This window comes from Melozone crissalis, unplaced genomic scaffold, assembly GCF_028551555.1.
Source record: "Melozone crissalis strain CALT ecotype California unplaced genomic scaffold, PUWL_Pcris_2 ptg000039l_1, whole genome shotgun sequence".
Lineage (NCBI taxonomy): Eukaryota > Metazoa > Chordata > Aves > Passeriformes > Passerellidae > Melozone > Melozone crissalis.
The window spans coordinates 1,531,125-1,551,381 of NW_026535817.1; the positions used below are offsets into that span (position 1 = coordinate 1,531,125).

The 20,257-nt window shown below is 49.5% G+C and overlaps 1 protein-coding gene across 1 annotated transcript in view; it reads right to left on the reverse strand.

Moving 5' to 3' along the window:
• Window positions 1-20,257, reverse strand: part of FRAS1 (Fraser extracellular matrix complex subunit 1) — a 106,611-nt gene that overhangs the window by 13,425 nt on the left and 72,929 nt on the right. Inside the window, exons 30-52 of the mRNA XM_054283763.1 lie at window positions 19,576-19,890; window positions 17,151-17,304; window positions 15,263-15,441; window positions 14,293-14,409; window positions 12,393-12,507; window positions 11,820-11,957; window positions 11,604-11,636; window positions 10,467-10,598; window positions 10,076-10,201; window positions 9,457-9,704; window positions 8,133-8,281; window positions 7,770-7,923; window positions 6,858-6,993; window positions 6,379-6,575; window positions 5,891-6,044; window positions 5,309-5,572; window positions 5,012-5,200; window positions 4,472-4,591; window positions 3,873-4,052; window positions 2,048-2,172; window positions 1,461-1,601; window positions 719-949; window positions 308-421 (exon numbers count right to left, since the gene is read on the reverse strand). Of these exons, the coding sequence (XP_054139738.1) occupies window positions 308-421; window positions 719-949; window positions 1,461-1,601; window positions 2,048-2,172; window positions 3,873-4,052; window positions 4,472-4,591; window positions 5,012-5,200; window positions 5,309-5,572; window positions 5,891-6,044; window positions 6,379-6,575; window positions 6,858-6,993; window positions 7,770-7,923; window positions 8,133-8,281; window positions 9,457-9,704; window positions 10,076-10,201; window positions 10,467-10,598; window positions 11,604-11,636; window positions 11,820-11,957; window positions 12,393-12,507; window positions 14,293-14,409; window positions 15,263-15,441; window positions 17,151-17,304; window positions 19,576-19,890 (3,711 nt within the window). The remainder of the gene's footprint in view (window positions 1-307; window positions 422-718; window positions 950-1,460; window positions 1,602-2,047; window positions 2,173-3,872; window positions 4,053-4,471; window positions 4,592-5,011; window positions 5,201-5,308; window positions 5,573-5,890; window positions 6,045-6,378; window positions 6,576-6,857; window positions 6,994-7,769; window positions 7,924-8,132; window positions 8,282-9,456; window positions 9,705-10,075; window positions 10,202-10,466; window positions 10,599-11,603; window positions 11,637-11,819; window positions 11,958-12,392; window positions 12,508-14,292; window positions 14,410-15,262; window positions 15,442-17,150; window positions 17,305-19,575; window positions 19,891-20,257) is intronic.

The window sequence follows — 20,257 nt, forward strand, 5'->3', positions numbered from 1 at the left end:
TTAATACTGGCTCCTCAAAAACAAGCCAAGAGTTTCCTGGGGTTCTGTTTGGACTTCAGCACAACAAAGGCATGTCACAACAAGAAATTCCTGCACCATATCCTTGGAAAGCCACATTTCTCTGCCATGGCTGCTACAGCACATCATCAAGCCATCTCCACCATCAGCAAAGCTAAAAATGTACCCTGGAGTGGGCATTCTCCCTCACAAAAACAGAAGTGCTGAAGGACGAGGATGTTTTCCTGAGAAGCCCCTTCTCCTGGAGCAGCCTGAGAAGCAGCCCAGGCCGAGGCCAGGCAGGTGTTACCTTGCCATCCATGTACTCCAGCCACTGCAAGCCCACATTGGTGACAACCCTGGGTGTCCCATCATCCACAGGGAGGATTTCCACCTGGAAGCGCTGCGGTGCTGCGGTCACCACCTGACAACAGTTCAAGATAAAAGGGGGTGACTCTGGGAGGCAGAGCCTCCCCCAACACATCACCAGCTCAGCTCCCTTCAGCTCTGCTGCCATCGAGGTCCTGGGGCGAGTTTGCACACCCAGAGGGCAGGGAGGGGAAGGGGCAAAGGGAAGGAGCAAAGGGAAGGAGCAAAGGGATCACATAAAGGAGAGCACGCAGCCCTTGCCTGCAGCCACAGCAGCTCAGGCCCCTGCCCTGAGAAGAGGCAGCTCCCTACAGGCTCTCAAGGCCCCTTCCCATCCCCTGTGCCCCCTGACCTTCCTTTGGCCCTCCTGCACCACGAAGAGGGCGTTGGTGCCGTCGGACACGGTGAAGGTGAAGCGGTCCCTGAGCGCGGCGCCGCCGCCGCGGTGGCTGTAACTGACGAGGTTCTGGTAGATGTCAGCCATGGTGAAGGTGCTGGCCGGGAGGGGACGCTGCCCACGGCCGCCGCGCTCCAGCAGCCCGTGCCGGGGCGGCTGCACCACCCGGAACGTGATGGACTCCACCTGTGCCCGCACAGGAAGGGGCAAGGCTGGCACACCACCTCAGGGCCAGCACGTTCCTGCTTCCCCCTGAGCCCCACCCTGGCCTTATTCCTCTCCCACGGTGGCTCCCGACAAAGCAAGGCACGTCCCACCCAACTGCTGGTTCCGCGGGTTGGAGACAGCTCCCACCCCGGGACAGCTCCAGGAACACAAGAGCGGCCCCCAGCCCTGCAGCCATGCTGGGCAATGTGTCCCTTGCCACTCTGCCAGGGCAGAAGCAGCGAAAACCTTTGGGGCAGGATTTTGGCTCCGGCAGCCGGATCTCTTGCTGCAGGGGAAGCAGCAGTGAGGAAGAGCCAGGGTCAGACAGCTCAGCCTCTGGCCAGACCCAGCAAGAAGAGGAAGTGCCATTCTCATCCATGCTAAGCATAAACTCAGTGTTTATGAGTCCTAAAACACAAGCCCATTTTCCCAACAGCCCAGATGTGCAGCAGAAGAGGGGAGGGAGGAGGCTGGGGGGGTCCTGCCTTACCTCTGTGTCAGCATCTGTTGCTTTGAGCTCAAACTCAGTGATGGTTTTTCTCACCCCTTCCTGAACCGTCATCCCAAAGATTTGCACCACGGGTAAGGAGTCATCCACAGGGTTTATGGTGATGTCAAAGGTCTGGCTCACCTGGGACAGGAGGAAAAACCTCTCTTGATGAACTCAGCCTTCCAAGAGTGTGACTTTATGGCAAGAGCACAGCAATCTTCAGGTTGGGTCACTTCATTTCAGCCTTGTCTGGTGAGTAAATCTGAGCTGCTAAGCCCAGATCACATGAACATGCCCTTCTTTAACCCTCCTCACTAATTAATTCTCCCTCTTTTTGTGATATTTATGGACATGCACTCTCCCTCCCTCTCTCAGTCTGTGTTGCCCCTCTCCCTCAATGTGCAGCTCTTTCAGAAAGCAGCAAAGAGGCATTTCTCCAGGGTCTGATTGTCATCAGGTGGCTCCCTGCTCCCTGCACAGGGCTTGCTCCCTGCCCTGAGGGATGTGGGGAATCCCACAGCAGGAGGAGGAGGAACAGCCACCTCTGCCCAGGCTCCTTCTCAGGCAGAGGTCAGGCTGGGACTGACCTCGTTTGTCCCATCAGACACAGAGAAGGTGAAGGTGTCCCTGTGCTTTTCCATGTCACTGGTGTGGATGTACTGGATGCTGCCAGAGGCCAAGTCTGCCTGGCTGAAGGAACTAATTCTTGTCCCTGGGAAATGAACAACAGGGGGAAAATGTGCAACAGAAAGAGCAAGGCAGGGAAAAACTACAGGAAACAGGACATATTTAGCCATAAGCACTCAGTTTTGGCTGGTTCTGATCCAAGTCAGGCTGCCCCATGAATCTCAGTGGAGCCAGGGATTTAAGCTGGCACAGAGCCTCCTAAAATCTCCTTCTCCAAAAGAAGTCCAGGCTTCTTTTGACCTCATCCTGTTGGGAGTGGGCCTCCTGGGGCAGAGGGGGAGAGAAGCTGGGAGAAAAATGGCCCATGTAACGCTTGGATTGTCACTGCTGGGCAGGACTAGCCCAACCAAGGCATCACTGAGGATGAGCTAAAGGCCTCCTGGCCTCACAGCAGTTTTCCAAAATGCCTTCCAAGTATCTCTTCTCTCTGCCCCTCCTTGTACCCCTGCATTTTGTACCAAGTCCCTTTTTCAGCACTGATTTATAGTGACATCTTTACAGGCCATTAGGTGTGACACAGCCACAGAAAGGTACCTGACAAGCATTTCAAAAAGCACTTGAGCTTTTTAAATCTCGTTGCTGTGTTCAACAGTTTTACTGCTGTTGTCAACAAACACCCTGACAAGAAGTTTGCCACCAATATATCACACTAAATGGCTGCTGACAGATGCTGGCCACACTACAAAAGACATCAGGATCTGATTTAAATAAATGAGCCAAAATGGAACATTCAGCTAATATTTCTTCAGAGCTCATCAGCTGTGAAGGTTTGGGTTCTCTTTTGAACACTTCAGTATTCTCTTCTTAGGTTTATGCTGTTTAAATCATGATTACAACTACTCCTCAGTCTGTGACTCTGTATCCTTATTAGTCCCTCACAGACATGAAAAAACACAGAAATCAAAATCATCATCAGATTTTAAATAATAGGAGGAATAAAGTCCTTAATTGAAGTCTTCAAAGTACAAGATTTACTGGCTAGTTTGCAATTTAGGCAAAAACAGTGCATGTTTCTAATTTACTCTCAGCAGTGAGTTATTATAACTTATTCATTATTCCTGCCCTTTCAACACGTTTTTGGTGAGAAGATGAGGCAAACCCCACACTCAAACTGAGCTGTACAGGGACTGTCTGCATCTTGAAAACACACAGCAGATATTTCTACTTTAATCTCATGTTAATGAGAAATCTAAAGCTAAGAAGAAATATAATCTTAGATGAGTATAATAAAATCAGAAGAGCGTATAATGTGACACCACAGATTTAGATTAATTCATCAGAGAGGGACAGCACACTCACACTGTCAGCAGGCATGAAAGGCAGCTCTGAAATTCAGATCACATGTGCAGGAAAAGTCATCTGTTCACCAAGATGGGCTGTTTCCAAGGACTTTAAGGGATGGATTCTTTGGGGCACTGTGCTGTTCACAGCAAAGGCCAAAGGTTTTCCTGACATGTAGAAGCAGCAGTAGGGCCATAAACTCACATAAATCCTCAACTGGGATTATTGGGCTGCTCGGCCTCCACTCACCTTATTCCCCAACCCTCTGGGTTAATGGCCCTTTGGTTCCTAACAATTCTGTGAATTGTTCTGCGGATTGATTTCTAACAATTTCTGGGAATTCCGTGCTGCTGCCTCTGGGCACGTTTTTCCTGCAATGAATGTTTAGGGCTCAAGAGGCTCCAGTGTTTTGCTGCTCCAAGGGCCCAGCACCTCCCTGCTCACCTGGGGAGGCCACGTGCTCCAGATGGCCCAGCTGTGGCTGCTGGGTCACCTTGTACTGCAGCTGGGAGGCCTCGCTGTCCTGGTCAGTGGCCGAGAGCTGCAGGGTTGTGATGGCCTTGGCTGAGTTCTCATCCAACACCAGCCCCTTGTTGGTGATGATGGAGGGGGGAAATCTGTCCTCTGGAAGGGTTAAACACAAAGCTGAGTTAGGAGACAGTCACACTCCATCCCTCAGGTACTTGTGCTCAAGCAAAGACAGCACATGCACAAACATTTTGGTAATTCCAAAACAGGAACTTGGGGCCATCCCATTTATCAGGGATGGTAACATTATAATGTCCTAAAGACTATCTAAACAGCATGAAGGCATTAAGGGGAATTTTTCTACCTTTTCAGTGAGTTTGTCAGAAGCCAAAGAATGAACCCTTGCATCTGCAGAATCTCCCCGTGCCCCTCACTTCAAAGGCCTTGGAATTGACAGCTCATCAAAACCACAGCTCAAAAATTCCATTTTGCCTTGCAGTACATGTGGGATGGGAATCTGTGGGCAGGCTCAAGCTCTGCAGCAAAGAAAATACAACTTCAGCAGTACTTTTTACCTATTACATGGATGTGGAAAACCTGGTCCATCAACTTGTTGCCATCTGCATCCATCACATCAAAGGTGAAGGGGAAGTTTCCGCCGGGATCCCCTTTGCCATGGCTGTACACCACATGCCCTGGGGAGAGGGAGAGCAGAAAAGAGATGCTTTACTCCAGGCTGCAGCTTTTAATCCTTACTTTGGAAGCTGGCACCATCAGCTGAGGCACCTGGGGCTTGACAGGGCTCCTGGATTTGGGTTTCAAAATTTTTTTTCTCTCTTTATTCTCTTTCTTCTGCTGAGAGAGACTTTTTAACATATATTTAATGATACATGGTTCTGCTCTAACTTAACAACCTGAGCTTACTTCTTTCCCTCTCCCTTCCCTACTTCAGCTCATCACTCCCCTCTCATAAAGATGACAGAGTCATGGAATATCTGAAACTGGAAGGGACCCATAAAGATCATCAGGTCCAACTCCCTGCTCCTCACAGGACTACCTTAAACCAGGTTTGGTTGATATACTTGCCGTGACTACCTAAAATGCAGCACTCTCACCTTTGTTTATATCAGCCTGGGTGAAACTTCTGAGGGGTCCTTTGGCAGAGATCTGGACTGGGCTATCAGCTGTGGTCAGCTGCAGCTGGCCCCTGCTGGGGTCCCTTCTCAGGACAAATCTGATGGCCGTGTCCTCTGAATGTGCAGCTGCTGCTTTCAGGTGCTGAGCCGTGAGCCGAGATGCAGAGCCTGCACCAGAGAGAGCAAAACCCACAATCAGCTTCAGAGTCAGCCTCAGGCAGCCCGGCCAAGCGACAGCAGCGCCCAGCAATGCCACTCTCACGCCTGTCCCCGTACCAGCTGGCAGCTGCAGGTCCCTGCTGACAGCCACCGTGGGTGGCAGCGTCCTGGGCAGCTCCATGGAGAACTCCAGCCTCCCTGCCTGCGTGTGGAGCCCATCGGTGAGGGAGAAGCCGAAGCCGTCGGTGTGTGCGGCGGCCCTGCTCCGGGTGTACACGATCAGCCGCTCCAGGACATCCTGGTAGGTGAAGGAGGAGCCCCGGGACAGCGGCCGGCCCTGCTCCGGCGCCTCCGCCGCGCTCTGCCTTCTGCGCAGCTGGCCTGCCAAACCACACAGGGCTCAGCACAGCCCGCTGGGGACAGAGCCTGCCCTCACCTGGCACCCTGCCTGCCCCGGGCACTGCAGGGACAGGCACCTGCCAGCAGGGAATCCCCTGGGAAACACCTGCGCCACCCCTGTGCTCCCTGGCAAAGAGCAGGGACAGCCCGCCAAGAACAGGGCTCTCCTCAAGCATAGTCCTGGTCCAGATTGTGCTTTTTCCCACATGCCAAGCTTCCCTCTCACAGCAGAGGCTCTTACAGACACACAGACAGACAGACAGACTCCCTGTCTCTCAGCCCCAGCCTGTCAGGACGTACCATGCTCAGGGCTTTGGCTGACCACGATGACCAGCTCGCTGCTCTGCGTGTCCAAGTCCTGCAGGCTGAGGGAGGCATTGGTCACGACCACGGCCGAGCTCTCCTGCACCCGGACAGGCTCCAGCACCATCCTGGGGGGCTCATCGTTCTGCCGCTGCACACAGCCAGGAAAAGGAACATGAGCACAGGGAAAGGCCCACCTGACTGAAACACAAGCTCCCAAATGACAGAACTGGTGCTGGCATCATCAGTCCCTCCAAACCTATCCAGCACCACGGCTGCTTCCAAGACGGAGGAGACACCAGAGCAGTAAGCCCTGGGGAAGAGGCTACAATGCACAACTGTCCCTGGGCATCACAGGTAAATTATGTGCCTGTGCTAGAGGAAGGAATCTCCCTTTAATTCCCTTTCCCACATACTAAAAAGGAAGGAGGAAAGCCTTGAAAAAGAGTTTGTGTGAAAGGAGAGGGCTCTGGCAGCTGGCATACCTGGATTGTGATGTTGATGCTCTGCACCTCTGACTGGCTGAAGCCATCACTCACATAGAAGCTGAAAGCGTCACTTGTGGGCTCAATGCTCTCATGGACGCTCTGGAAGTAGTAAATGCTCTTCTCCAGGACATCATGAAGAGAAAAGGACACATCTGTGCTCCCCACAGACTCACTCTGTGGGCCAAAGCTCTCTCCTGCAAACCAGAATATCGCTGGTGAAAAGATGCTCAAATGGCTGATAAACTGAACAGAGACCCAGCACATTGTGAAGGCTGCAGAGGAAGGGATGCTCCCTTCTACAGCTTGGCTTCCCACATCTAGGGCCTTTGAGGGAGAAAACATCTGCTGTATTAGAGTGGGCCCTGGGGAAGCCCCAGTTTTTGTTGCAGCACAAGCCATCCCCTCCATGGGATATGACAGATGTCATCCTGTTAGGAGCCCAGAGGAGGAAAGAAGGGAGTGCCCAGCAGTTTTACCTGTCCTGGTGTTCTCGATGCAGCCATACACAGGCAGAGTGACCATGGTGACCCTCAGGTCCTCCTTGGCAGCAGTGTCATAGTCAGCAGTCAAGTGGTGATGAGCCAGCAGCGGGACCCTGCCCCCCTCATCCACCTGGGAAGTAACAGCAGACAACACAAATCCTTACTGAACAAGGCTGCCTCCATGGGAGAGGCTTGCCCGGGCGCTGGAGTGCTGTCCCACCCTCCCCTGGGTCTGTTAATCAGGAATTCAGCAGGGAGGTGAGGTGAGGTGAGGTGGGATAGGAAGAACAAAGCCCATCTGGCCTCCAAGAGGAGCCTGGACAGGACAGGAAGGGACACTGTCAGTGTCATGGTGACCTCCTGGAAGGCAAGACCTGTAGTTCTTGTTGTGGAGAGCCTTTTGAAGGCAAGGGAGGGGGAATGCACAGCTGGAAAGGAGGGAGATGACTTCCAAAGGCCTTGATAAGGAGTGTAAAATGATCTGTGTCAGCCCAAAGCACCAGGTGTCCTCAGACTTGAAGAGTCTCTTACGCATACACTGGTGAAATTACGGATGAAATATTGAGTAGGGCTAAATGTGAGTTGTTCCACTGATATCAAGAAGACACCCTAGGGACAAGTAGCTCCTGAGTGGACAGATATAAACAGATGAGGTTTGGGGATGCAGATGTCAGCCTCCTCCAGCCTCCAAGTGCTTTGTCCACCTTTTGGGGGGCACAGGTAACACTATACTTTATTCAGTCACTTCCCCTCAGTCCAGGAAAACTGTTCAGCTGCTCCCATCTGAGCCACGGCTGTCCCTGTCCCCAGGCACCCAGAGCCACGTCCCTGTGCCCAGGCACTCAGAGCCACGGCTGTCCCTGTCCCCAGACACCCACAGCCACGTCCCTGTGCCCAGGCACTCACGGTGACATGGTCAGCGAAGGCGATGAGCGCCGGGGCGGAGGTGATGGTGACGGTGAACATCTGTCTGTCCAGCCTGTTGTTGTCAGCATCCAGCACTGAGAAGTGGAAGATGTCAGTCACGGGCTGATTGCTGGTCTCAAACGTGGTGGAGTAGCTGAGGGATGAGGACATGGGGAGTCAGGGAGCCTCACTGACCCCCAGGCACATCCATCCCATCCTCTTAGAAGAGAGGTGGTGTCTCAGTTCCCAATCCTCCATCACTTTCATTCCCTGAATTCTTTTAAGCAGCCCAGAGATCCCTGGGGAAAAGCTCAGTGAGCTTTTAACTGGTATGGCTTGAGGGAGAACGGTGTTCTTTGCTACCTGATCCTCTGGCTGTTGATGTCTTCCATGGTGAAATTGTAAACCTTGGAAAGCTCTTTGTTGTGGGAGCCTGATGTCCTGAGGAGGGTTCCATAGGCTGGCAGAGATATCAGCTGGATTCTGATCTCTGAGTCAGGAGAGTTGTTGTCCTAAGCATGAAGAAACAAACCAAATGAAAACAGGGCAGAATTAGCCATTGCTGTGTTCCACTAAAAATGGAAGGCAGAATAAGAGTTTTATAGTCTTATACCTGCCTAGTTGGGTCATACCCACAGATGAATATTAAGTGAAACTCTACTGATGAGAAGAGAGTCAGGAGGGTTGACATTTTCAAAGCATACCACGAAATGTATTTTCATTTTCTCTCAGCTCAGCAAGGCTTTCTCTATGTCCCTGTGTCACGTTAACACAGTCTCCCAGACATAAGCCTGGTATTTTCATTTTCTAAGTACTTCACAATGAACTAAAAGCTGATTTTGTCTCTTTTCAACCCCATTAGGTACAACCACACTGTGGCATCACAACTCAGATGTCATCTTTCTTAGAAGAGTTTTGTTAGGTGATTGAAAAATAAGGCCCAGAGCAGAAATCAACACATCCTGAGCATATGGGTCAGAAGTGAAATCTTCTTTTCCCTATCTGTGCTCTTATTCAGATAAAACATGACCATCTCCCTAGTCAGCCTTCCTCCTTAAGAGGAGTACAGGACAGATTCCAGACTTGTATTCAGACTGATCCCTTAAAAAAAAAACCAAAAAAAATTCCCAATAATCTCTCTTACAGCCAGCCTCTCTCAGCTCAGGTCTCTCCAGCCTTGCTTCTGTACTGTGATCTCTCCTCCCTCAGGAGGGTGCTACATCATCTGCAAGGAGTACAGAGCTTTCTTGGGAATGTCACCAGCAGGATAACTCTTGCACAGCCCACAAGCCCTGGGACCAACTCAAGCCACCAAGCTCTGCAGCATCCTAGGGTTGTTTACTCCTTCCCCCTTCCGATCTGCCCAGAAAAAGGTGGGTGAGGAGGCTGAAGTTTTCAAGGGATTAACACTTGGCAAATCCACGTGCTTTACTAGAAAGACTGTTTGACAGAAAAATCTGGGATTAACTAGGTTCTCATGTTTAGCATGGCAGTTCACCTCTGGTACAGTCAAATGGGGATAACCTTAAATCCCTGTGGGATGAAAGAGTCTGTTATCCTCTCTTTGGCAGCAGCCAAAACTTGAGCTCTCTAGCCAGAATCCATGCTGACAGCAGGGAGGTGTGTGGGGGATAAGGAAAGGGAGCCTGGCAGCATTCCCTGGGCTTAGGAGCAGATGCAAACCCACCGTGTAAGCCAGGTGCTGTCGGGACAGGGTCACAGAGCTTTTGCTGGCCACGGTGACAGCCAACAGGCAGCCCGGGGCCAGCTGGGGGCCGTGGGTGTCCAGCTGGGACACGTCCACCCTCAGCACCGTGGTGACTGTGGTGACACCGTCGGTGACAGAGATTTCCATGCTGTCCTCTGCCGCTGCCGAGCCGTCGTGCACGTACTGCAGAGCGTTCCGGGTGACGTCCTCGTAGGTGAAGGTGTCGCCTACCCAGGGAGGAGACACACGAGTCAGAAAGACCCTGCTCAGAGCAGGAATCCAACTCAAATGACCTTAATCAAGAACTAAACTGGCATTTCATCCCATCCTGCCAGGGCTGTGGGTTATGAGGACATTCATTAAGGAGCTGGCAGGGCAGAGGAAAAGCTATGACCTTCCCAGCGCCAGCGACTCCTCGTGATTCTCAAGGAGGACATCAACCCTCCTTTTCTTCCCAGCTGCTTCCTGAGCTCACAGCTAGATAAGGCTTCCCTATGGATGCATCCTGATCTGCCAGGAGCATCTGTCTCCTCCTGCTCATATAAACCAGCCAGGCTGACCCCTCTCCTGCACTGAGGGAAACTCTTGCTCCACTCACCTGCTCTCATGAGCTCCTGCACATCTGCGCTGTACTTGAGCACGATGCCATGATGGGGAGGTTTCACCAGCTCAAAGAAAAGGCCCTCAGGAGCTGTATCTGTGTCACTTACAGCCAACTGGATCCCTGTGCCAGGGAAAGAGAGCATAGCTGATGTGAATGGAGCCAAAAAAAACCTGTAATTCAGTCAGTACAAGAAAAGTAAATAATTCTGGAGCTCCCCCAGCCTGAGAGCTACAAGTTCCATGGAAATAGTTTGTGCCCTGATAATGCTCAGGCTGTGTCAGGGAATTCTCTCCTAGACTAGCTCTCAAGTGACCCCAGGGCAAATGAAGCTGGGCCTCCTGGCAGAGAACTGAGCCCCAGCCCGTGCCCCATGCACACCACTCACCGATGGTGGCTCTGCCCCCCTGGCTGACCTCCAGGAAGGGAGCTGCGATCTGGAAGACTGGAGGCTGCTGCTCAGCAGAGAGCAGGTGGATGACAAACACCATCTCCGGGCTCGTGTGCTCCCCACCAGACACTAGGCACAGACAGAAACCATGCCTGAGTGCAGGGATGGGTTTGCAGGGACCCTTCACCTGGGAAATTCACCTGTCTGTACAAAAATCACCATTCCACATGGCTGACTCATCTCCCACCTTTATCTGTGAGCATACACACATTTCACTCAGGCCAAGAGCATTTCTCTCTGCCTCTAACTCAGAACATGGACTTCTCCTTGCTAGTGGAAGCCAGAAAGCACATGGAAACAGAAGGATGTGTTAAATAAGCAAGCAGCTTATCTGTGGCAATTTAATTGCAGAAATGTCTCCATGCTGTATTAAAGAAAATGAGAGTGTAAAACTCCTTGTTCACACTGGGGGGACAATGGGGATAAATCAGGCTTTTAGGACTGATTCCAGGCAATCACTGGAAAAAGATGTCTCTAGCAAGCTGCAGCTCAGCTTCTGTAAAGCACTGCTGGGAACCTGACAAATTAATATTCCCCAAGCACGTGCATTTCCAGAAATTCCTACTGAGTGCCCACAGGTGTGCCTGCAGCAGAGCAAAGGCCAAGGGGCAACAGGCAATGGGAAGGGCAAAAGAAGGATGAAAACTGCTGTGGCCAGGAAAGAAAAAGTGGCCGACATATGTCACAGACATCTTTTGTGAAAAATCCTTTCTTTAGGATTTTTCCTTCTGGGAAGATGAGGCCCCAGAAGAAGAATGTAAACAGTGGTTATCTGCTGCTGTGAAATGCAACAGGTGCGCCTGTGATTGGCCCATGTTGGATGTGTACAATTAAGGGCCAATCACAGGCCGAGCTCTCTCTGGGACAGAATCAGAGAGAGCTCCTTTGTTTATTCATTCCTATTCTCTTCTTAGCATAGCAAGCTTCTGAGACTTTTCTCTCTATTCCTATTAGCATAGTCATAATGTAACATATGTATCATAAAATAATAAATCCAGCCTTCTGATCATGGAATCAAGACTCTTGTCTCTCTCTCACCCTGAAAGACCCTTGCAAGCCTGGCAACAGACATACCTGTGAATCGGAAGCTCACGGACTCCGGGAGACCTGGCGGGACAAACACAAGCACAGAGTGATGTGGTCAGGACGGGAAAGCACGCCTTGACGGGGACTGGGAGGATTTGGGGGAAATTTGAAGTGCTGATGTTGAACTGGGCAGAGCCTTTCCTCAGCAGGGAGGAGCAGCAGCAGTGCAGCTGTGCCAGCCCTGCAGGGGCACTGGGAGCTCACCTGCGAAGGAGAAGGCCGTCATCTCCCGGAGGTGAGGAGCGGCGGCCGGCGGGCGATAAGCGATCCTGCCGTGGTTGATGTCGGCCTGGCTGAAGAGCCTGGCTGGGGACAGAGGCCTGTCCCTGTGCTCCACAATACCTGTGGGTGCAGAGACACCAGCATTACCAGGAGGGGTTAATTACCTGATTCCACAGCTTCCTTTGCCTTTTCCCCTTTGGGTACTTCTTTGTACCGCTTCCAGAACAAGTCACACGGATGCAACTGCATGGAGGATGGGCTCTAAGGACAAGAGAAATGAAACAATGATTCCTCACTGAGGCATTTCTTCACAGAACCTCTCACTCGAGAGGTGGGAGGCAGAAAGCCATGGGACACAACATTCAGAATTATTCAGACAGCAGCAAAAACTGTCTGAACCCTGCAGCACATTCCTAACGAAGCTGGGTTAAGGAACAAGGTGTTTAAAAGCCAAGGAAAGAGGCCAGATGGATTAACAGGTGCCTCCACAGAGTGATGCTCTGAGGGAAGGAGGAGATGTGCTCAGAAAATGTGGCATGCAGCAGGTACACTTGCCTTGCCCAGGAAGGAGAGGCACAGTCACGTTGTACAGGATTTTCTCGCTGGGAACCTCCGGGTCTACAAAGGAGAGGTGATGGGGCTCAATCACTGTCACACGGTCCTCCAGCACCTCAATAAACACATCAGACCATGAGCATCAAGGCCAGAGACAGGGAAAGATTCACCCAAAAATGCATTGAAAGAGAATTTGCTTTGCTCTAGTAAATACAAGACAGTCTTGAGATGTAAAGGCCCAGTTCTGAAACCTGACCCTGACCCCCTGTCCCCTGCAGATGCACAACTTCCACAATCACAGGTGGCCAGGTTTCTCTTTTGGCCTACAGTAATTAAACAGAAAGAAAGGAAAACCTAGTTTGATCAAGAATCCCCTGGATGAACACGTAGTTCATTGTCTGTGTAGTTTTCTCATGTAGTCTGATGTGGCTGGACTTCATTCTCTTTCAAAAGAAAATGACTGAAAATTACTCAGCCCATTCAATTGGAATATAGAGGAACCAAAGCTCTCCTTTTTATTTTAAACCTGACTAAAATTGCTCTCATCCTTCCATAACAAGATTATCATGAACCAAAGGCAGGCAGGGCCTTAAAGGAATTACAGTGCTACTTGAAGAGACTTAAGTGCCCAAAACCAGTTAATTTGCACGTGTTCATGAACCTTAATCCTGCAGAATTAACAAATTAAACTGCTCAGCTGGGTATGAAAAGCATCCAGCTCATTTCATAATCTTGAGCAAAAACAGGGAGAGAACAAGCTAAGTTAAGGATTTGGGCACTTAAATAACCTGCTTTGGAACATGAAAGGTTACCAACATGGGGGAATGAGGTTTACTTGATTGAAGAAAAACCAATATAGACGTTGTGTCCAGTTTAACAAAAGAGTCATCAAACTTCTCTGGACCTTTCCCAGCAGCACAAGTCCAAGTCAAGACTAGAGGGATGGGAGGACTCACAGTATTGTGCTTTCCTCTCAGCTTTGGAAGTCTCATTCTGAAGGAGTCTGAAGATGAATGAACAGAACTCCATCACACTGGGGCAGGGAAGTGAGATTTTCTGACAGAAAGATTTAAGGTTATGTTTCTTCCTCGCTGCCTCCAAGGCCTATTTGTCTCTCCCAAAGGTGGGACTTGTAGGTGGTGAGGTAAAAGGTGTTTTATGGCCCTATTGAATTTTGTGGGGAGTAATTAGCTATAAAATCCAGTGCTGTGTGGCTCTGCCAGACATCTCTCCCATCAATTCTGTCAATAATGACAACAACAAAAAGTCAGGAGCAGGAAGATGAATGGCTCCAAGTAGCAGTCTGACCATGTTTCATTATCACCCAGGAAAGGTCGCCACTATTTCAAACCTTGACAAGGCTGCTGTGCCATGGGCTTCCCACTAATCCCTCTCCCATTGCTTCCTGTGCCTTTCCTGGCCCCATGCCTGGCATGCAGGCCAGGAAAAGTAGAAGGTGGTGGGGACACACAGGGAAGGCTTGCACCACAGCCTGAGAGCCTACAAAACTGACTTGAAACTCTATGATCATCTTTCCAATCAACACAGCTGGGGAAGGAACCAGCTTAGAGAGACCATTCTCATTCAAATAGTCATTCCCAGAGCAGCAGGTAGGATCAAGTTTACAGTGGAACTACTGGCAAACCCCACTCATTACGGTCTAAGCCACAGTTTTTCTCTCTTGCCATTCCTCCTGGCTTCTCAGGAAAGGGTAAGAATTACATAAAACATTGATGTTGCTTCTCTTTCCCCTCTCCTTTCCAGTCTGTACATTCATTACTTTTAATACTGAGTTTTTCAGCTTTTCATGGGTATTATCTGCATCCCCCAGCCCAGTTACTCTTCTAATCTACTTTTTTCCCATTCCTACTCCAGCCATATGTGTGGTGCTGTCACTTACAGCCATGTGCAGAGAGGAGCCGAGGGAAAGCTGAGGGGCCTTGGGTGTCTGGGGCAGAACAGCGACGTTGAACACGTGGCTTTCCAGGCTGGCTTGTGGACTGGCAGAGCTGGACACCTGGGAAGAAAAGGCCACAGGAATGGGTAAGTGAACATCCTGAAGCCTTAATTTTTAGAAAATGCATAAAAATGTAAGCTCTGATGAAAGGAACAATGTCATTTTAGCCATTTGCTGCACCTGCTCTGTCCTAAAACCAATGAAATGTCCCAAGCCAAAGTTCAAGGCTTGGACTTGGACAGGGGTGCCATGGTGTCCTGATGTGACCAGGTATTCCCAGCTCCCCTTCTGAGCTCTCTGTGCAGTTATTGCTACTGAGCTACTGAACCCAAACACTCAACTCATGCAAAATGCATAGTCTCTAAGAGGAACGCAGCAATTAAGCCAAAGATTAGCTTGTTCAACACTGATCCTCACAAATTCCTCGTTATCACTTATGTTAATTACTTTAGAAATTACCTTAATTGCCTCTGTGGTGCTACAGTAATTGATCCTGCCTTGTAAACCAGATGTAACAAACACTGTGAGCCAGTTTTCACGTAGGCTTACTGAGGGCAGGCTGTGAAACCCTCCCAGCAAACAGCAAGGGCCTGTCTGAACAATTTTATGGCTCTTAAACCTCTGGGGAGTGGGGATTTATTTCAGTTTCCCAGCTGCTGGGGAGTATTTCTACCTTTTGGCCTGTTCACAAGACAGAGGACTCTGAAGCCAAAATGAAATTATTAGCTTAGAAACCAAGGGCTGTGTGACTCTGGGGCTCACCAATTTTTAAAAAGTCACTTGGAACGTTTTTCACTTGGCGTCAATATTCTAGGTTGTATGAGAGGGTGCAGTGTCCTGGCTCCACAGGACACGAGTGGAGTCACCTCAGAGAGCTGCCACGTGGTATTTCTAGGGAAAGGACAAGGAATACCTGGAACTGGAAGGAGTCACTCTCCACTTCAGCCCCCGAGTGCCTGTACCACACGATGCCGTCACTGATGTCCTGCTGGGTGAAGGAGGTGGTGGGGGAGGCCGCTCTTCCATCGGGCAAGAGCTGCCAGGAGCCCGCCGGGCCGTCCGCCGCCATGGGCACCAGCAGCACCACTTCCCCTGGGAAAGGCAAGCAGGAGCTTGGGAGAACACAGGCAGCAAGCCAAGGAGCAGCCAAGGCAAATGCCCACCCACTCAGAGCTTTTTTCCACGCAGTGTCAAGTGACAGAAATGCCAGCAGAGCTCCCTAAAGCCATCAGCAGTCATTGAGACATCCCGGTGACATTGGGCAATCTTGTTAATTAATTCCATTAAACGGGTTGATAATTCTGCTGATTGATAATTAATCACTCTGTTATGGGAATCATCCATCATAAGCTCTTCCATTTCATTTCCTCAAACCACCCTTGAAAAGTTGGAGCAACAAAAAAAAGTGGTTCAGCAAGATGCAATATCACACTTCCATTCCATCATCAAACTCTGGGCTAAAATTCCTTTTTCAGTACCCTAATTACATTCCAGATATTATGGTTTTGCTTATGAGAGTTCCCCTAAAAACCTAAAAATCAAATTCGATATTTTCTATAGGTATGAATATCTTTCCCATTATTCACAGACTAAGTTAAGCAGATAAGGCCTCCTGGATTCAGGACCAATTTTCCACATTTCTCTCTCTTACTTTTTCCCTCCCTTTCTGCAAAACAGTATTTCAGATAAAATTTTGGGAATCATTGATTTCTGCTGCTTCTTCCTGCAGCTACAAACCTGCTTATATTACTGCAATTAATCACAGCAGCAATAATTATGGTGATACAAATACAGGATTATAAATTTTAGTTAGGGTTAGGCAGCAGGAGACAAGCTCCTCAGGGAAAAACTCCTGTATTTCTGTAAATGCTTATTAAAAATTGGAAGACAGACCTTCATCTGCAGAAAGCAAAAGGGGGAATACAAATTAATTACTTCTCTTCTAAACTGCAAAACTCTTATTATCTCTGTTTCCATCAGGTGTTGGCAGCTGATGGAAACCAGCCTGTCCTCCCAGCAAAAGGAAATAAAAAAACACATGGATGTTGCTAGAGGGATCCTCTAATTTTCCCAGGCAAATTATATGCGGTATCATTTCTTAGAAGTGCAAAACATGTTATTTGAACACATGGATTTTGTGAAGAAAATAGTGATGCTGAGAAAGAAAGGAGCATTTTTCTTTTCTTTCCATATTTCAATTCCCTCCACATGACATGTCTTTTTCATCCCATGTTTCTCCATTTATGGCTCAGTCACAAATCCCAGAACTTTCCACAGCCTCCTTACCCTGTACCCAGAAGATCCTCCCTAAGCATGGGATTTCTGGTGAAAGTCACTGCTCTGAGAGCTGAGCTCAGAGCCTCTCAGAAGGAATCTGGAGACAAGAATTATCTACAGATCCAAACAACACCAGAAATCCTGTTTCGGTCAGCAACCCCTTCCTCTGGGCCAAATTAAATCAAATGTCACAGAATGTAGGGAATTCTTCAAGGTAAATTTCCAGAGGCAGATACTGCTCTGTGCTTCTCAAGGCAGGCATTCACCATGGAGGACTATCTTTTGGCACTAACATTCTGCTCTCTCAGGGCTGTAAACACGCCAGGATTCCACCACAACTGGAGGAACACAGATGATCAGGAAGGGCAAAAGTGCTTTGTTCCTCTGTACAGCCATTAGGAGTGGAAAAAGATGAGGCTAGCACACTCAGCCACCACACCATCCGAAGGAAACATTCCCCCAAACGTGCACATAACAGCCTGGAAGGGCGCTGCTGTGGGGCAGCAGGGCTGCAGGGCATTTACCGTGTGTGGGCTGCCCCTCAGTGATGGTGTAGGTGATGTCAGAGTCCCTGGCACCGGTCAGCTCGGCGTGCAGGATTGTCCTGGAGATCTGCAGCATTCCTCCCTGGGGCACCCACACCAGGGCATTGCTCACCAGCCGGGGGCTCCTGGCGCCCTGCAGGCAGGGGACAGCAGGGAAAGACTGATTGCCACATCAGCAATGGCACTTCCAAGGGAAAAGAGATGATCAAGGAGAGTTCTGGAATTTCTTAGGCATTCTACCCTGCTTGTCTGCTTGAAGAAATCTTCTGCAGTATCCCTCAGACCCCATTCCCAGCCTGTAGAACTGACCTCATCCTCTAATTCCTCATTTCCTGCTGCTGACCCTAAATTCAAGTCTCCCTCCATAATTTTTTCTTTTACCAGCATGCTCATTCTCTGTGAGCATCTACCCAAGTCTTTAGTTACTTTGTGGGTTTCCTCACCTTCAAACTATTCCTGTGGCTTTTAAAAATTTTTTTTCCAATATTAATTTAAGCTTCCTGAAATGTGGATGTCAGCACTGGATTGCAATAATAGTTTCAGTACAGTTTCCATTTATTTCAGTGACATTACTCTGGCATTCAAGGATATCAGCTTTTTGGCTCTAATTTGCTTTGTTGGACAGGTCACCAAAATCCCAGTGACCTCTTCCATGCCATGGTTCCTTCGTATACGTCCAGCTGCTGTAAATGTGACTTCTTTAGTGGATTTCTGCACATTCACCTTGAAACTGGCTGTGGCTGCAGTTCGCCTTGAACTGTGTGATCAGTCAAAATCCTGACTGCTCCATCTAAGGGATCACCTCCCTCCTCACTTGCTACTCCACATAATCAGCCCCCAAACTGATAAATGACTCACTGCTCTGTTCTTCTGGATCTGCCACAGAGACAGGAGAGAAAGCTAAAACGATGTTTGTGAAAAGGAACCACGTTACAGGATGATTCCTGACCTCCTTTTTGGCATGTCTGCTGTGCACCCACCTATTTTGTACTGCACTTACACTGTGGGTTTATTATAAACATGGAAACCTTCAGCTCTTAGGTCACTAAATAACTGAATGTTCCTTCACTGGCCACATCAAACCTGTCCAGCATGTTGTGATACCATTCCCACATGGCTTTGATGCTGCTTGTTAATAAGAACAGACTCATGAGACAGCACTTTTTGCTTGGTAATCTATTTTAAAAATATTTTTTAAATGTAGAAGTGTTTTCATCTACCTGCTTCCAGGCAGGGCAAGGTCAGCTGCCTCGCAAATACCTTGGAGGTCTCCCTTAGCTGGATCTCTAGAGGTCCGGGGTACCCGTAAAATAAACATCTTTTGCCTTTTTTTTCTGTGTTCCCCCTGGCCTCTCAGAAAAGAAAGGCTTCCATGTCCCTTGGAACTGCAACTGTTCCAGCAAAGGGTCTGGATGGGAAAAGCAGCCATTAGCAACAAAAGGGACTGGAAAAAGCCCTAAAAGCTGCCCTGCTCTCACCTCTGTCACCACCCTCATTCCCCTCTGTAGCCAAGTGCTGCACAGAGAAATGTGGAATGATAAGGAGAGACAAGGGAGCACAAAACAGGATAATAAAAGAAACCACTCTCAGTAATTCACCCTCACTGGCATTTACAGGAACCTGCTAAATCAGCAGTGGGGAAAAGAAGGTGTTACAAAGAACACAGAGTGGTGTCCAAGCATTTCCACCGCCTTTGCGATCCTGTTCAGACTCCTTAGGGCCATGGAAGTGGTCTGGGTGAAAACCACAGGCAGGGCTCCTTTTATTCCAGGAGTCTAATAGCAGCACCAGTCTTGAAAACAATCCCTTTTTCATCCCCAGGCTGCTGTATGAGTCACAGCACTAATTAACATTAATTACTACCATAGCTTTAGGGGAACCTGCAGGGTCCAAATGGGATCAGGGCCTCCTTTTGCAGAGCCCCACCGCCACTTGGAGCACTCACCAAGCTCCCTTAAATTGTCCTGCCCAAGCTGCTGTGAAAGACATCTCACACAGCAGAGAGGGCCAAAGGGGGGCAATGTCATCTCCTCCTAGCTCCTCCCAAGGTGAGGAACTCCAAGACAGTGTGTCAGATCTCTACATAAAAAACTGCAAACCACGACCTCTAATGACAGCTCTACTTGTTGCTACTCTTTCACATCAGGAAGGAATGAACATATCTTCAGCTTTTTTCCTTCTGCTTTATTACAGTTTACTACCTTTTATCAAGTAACTATGGACTTTGAATCAGCAAAGCTGCACAACTGGAGCTGTGGTAAACCAAAAATTCAGGCAACCTCCAAAACCCACTTACCCACTACCTCCTCCGGCTGGTTACTCAGGATTAGTGACACCTCAGGGACAGAGTGGCCCTCCTCCAGACCCCCAGCGTGCCTGCCACGGTTCATGCGCCAGCACATACCTCGGGAGCAATCCTGATGAGGAGCAGGATGTTCTGGAAGTGGTACCCATCGCTCACTTGCAGCAGAGCCGCGTCCTGCCGGCTGTCGGAGCCGTCGTGGGCGTAGCGCAGCCGCCCTCCTGCCAGGTCACCCAGGGACAAGGTGGCAGGGTCCCCAGGGGCCCCGAGCAGCCTGCCGTGCCTTGGGGGCTCCAGGACCATCAGCACCACGTCCTGAGGGTTGTCACTGTCCCCCACGCCCAGCACCAGCTCCGATATGGTCCCGGTTTGTCCCCTGCCGACGAGGAGGGGCTCGTTCCTGAACACGAACGGCGCCTGGAACACAAAAGCAGCTCTGAGGTGTCTGCTGAGCCTGGGAGGCTGGATCATGATCAAAGTCTGGAATTAAAAGTTTGGGGATAAGGACATCAGCTCACTTCATCCCTGGAAATCTCTTATTTCTTAGCAGCAGAGAATTGCTCTCCACTTTCTTTTCCCCCGATGGGCAGATCTAAGAATATTTAGCATTTAAACTGAATTAGTCCCTTTAAAAGAAAATTCTCATGCCACATTTGGCTTAGGAGAGGCAAAAACTTGGGACATTTATATAGCAAGCACGTGACTCTAGGTGATCCTCATGAGCCTTTTGAGATGACAGCAAAACCGGGTGTCTTCATCATCAGTATTTATTTCATTCCCAACA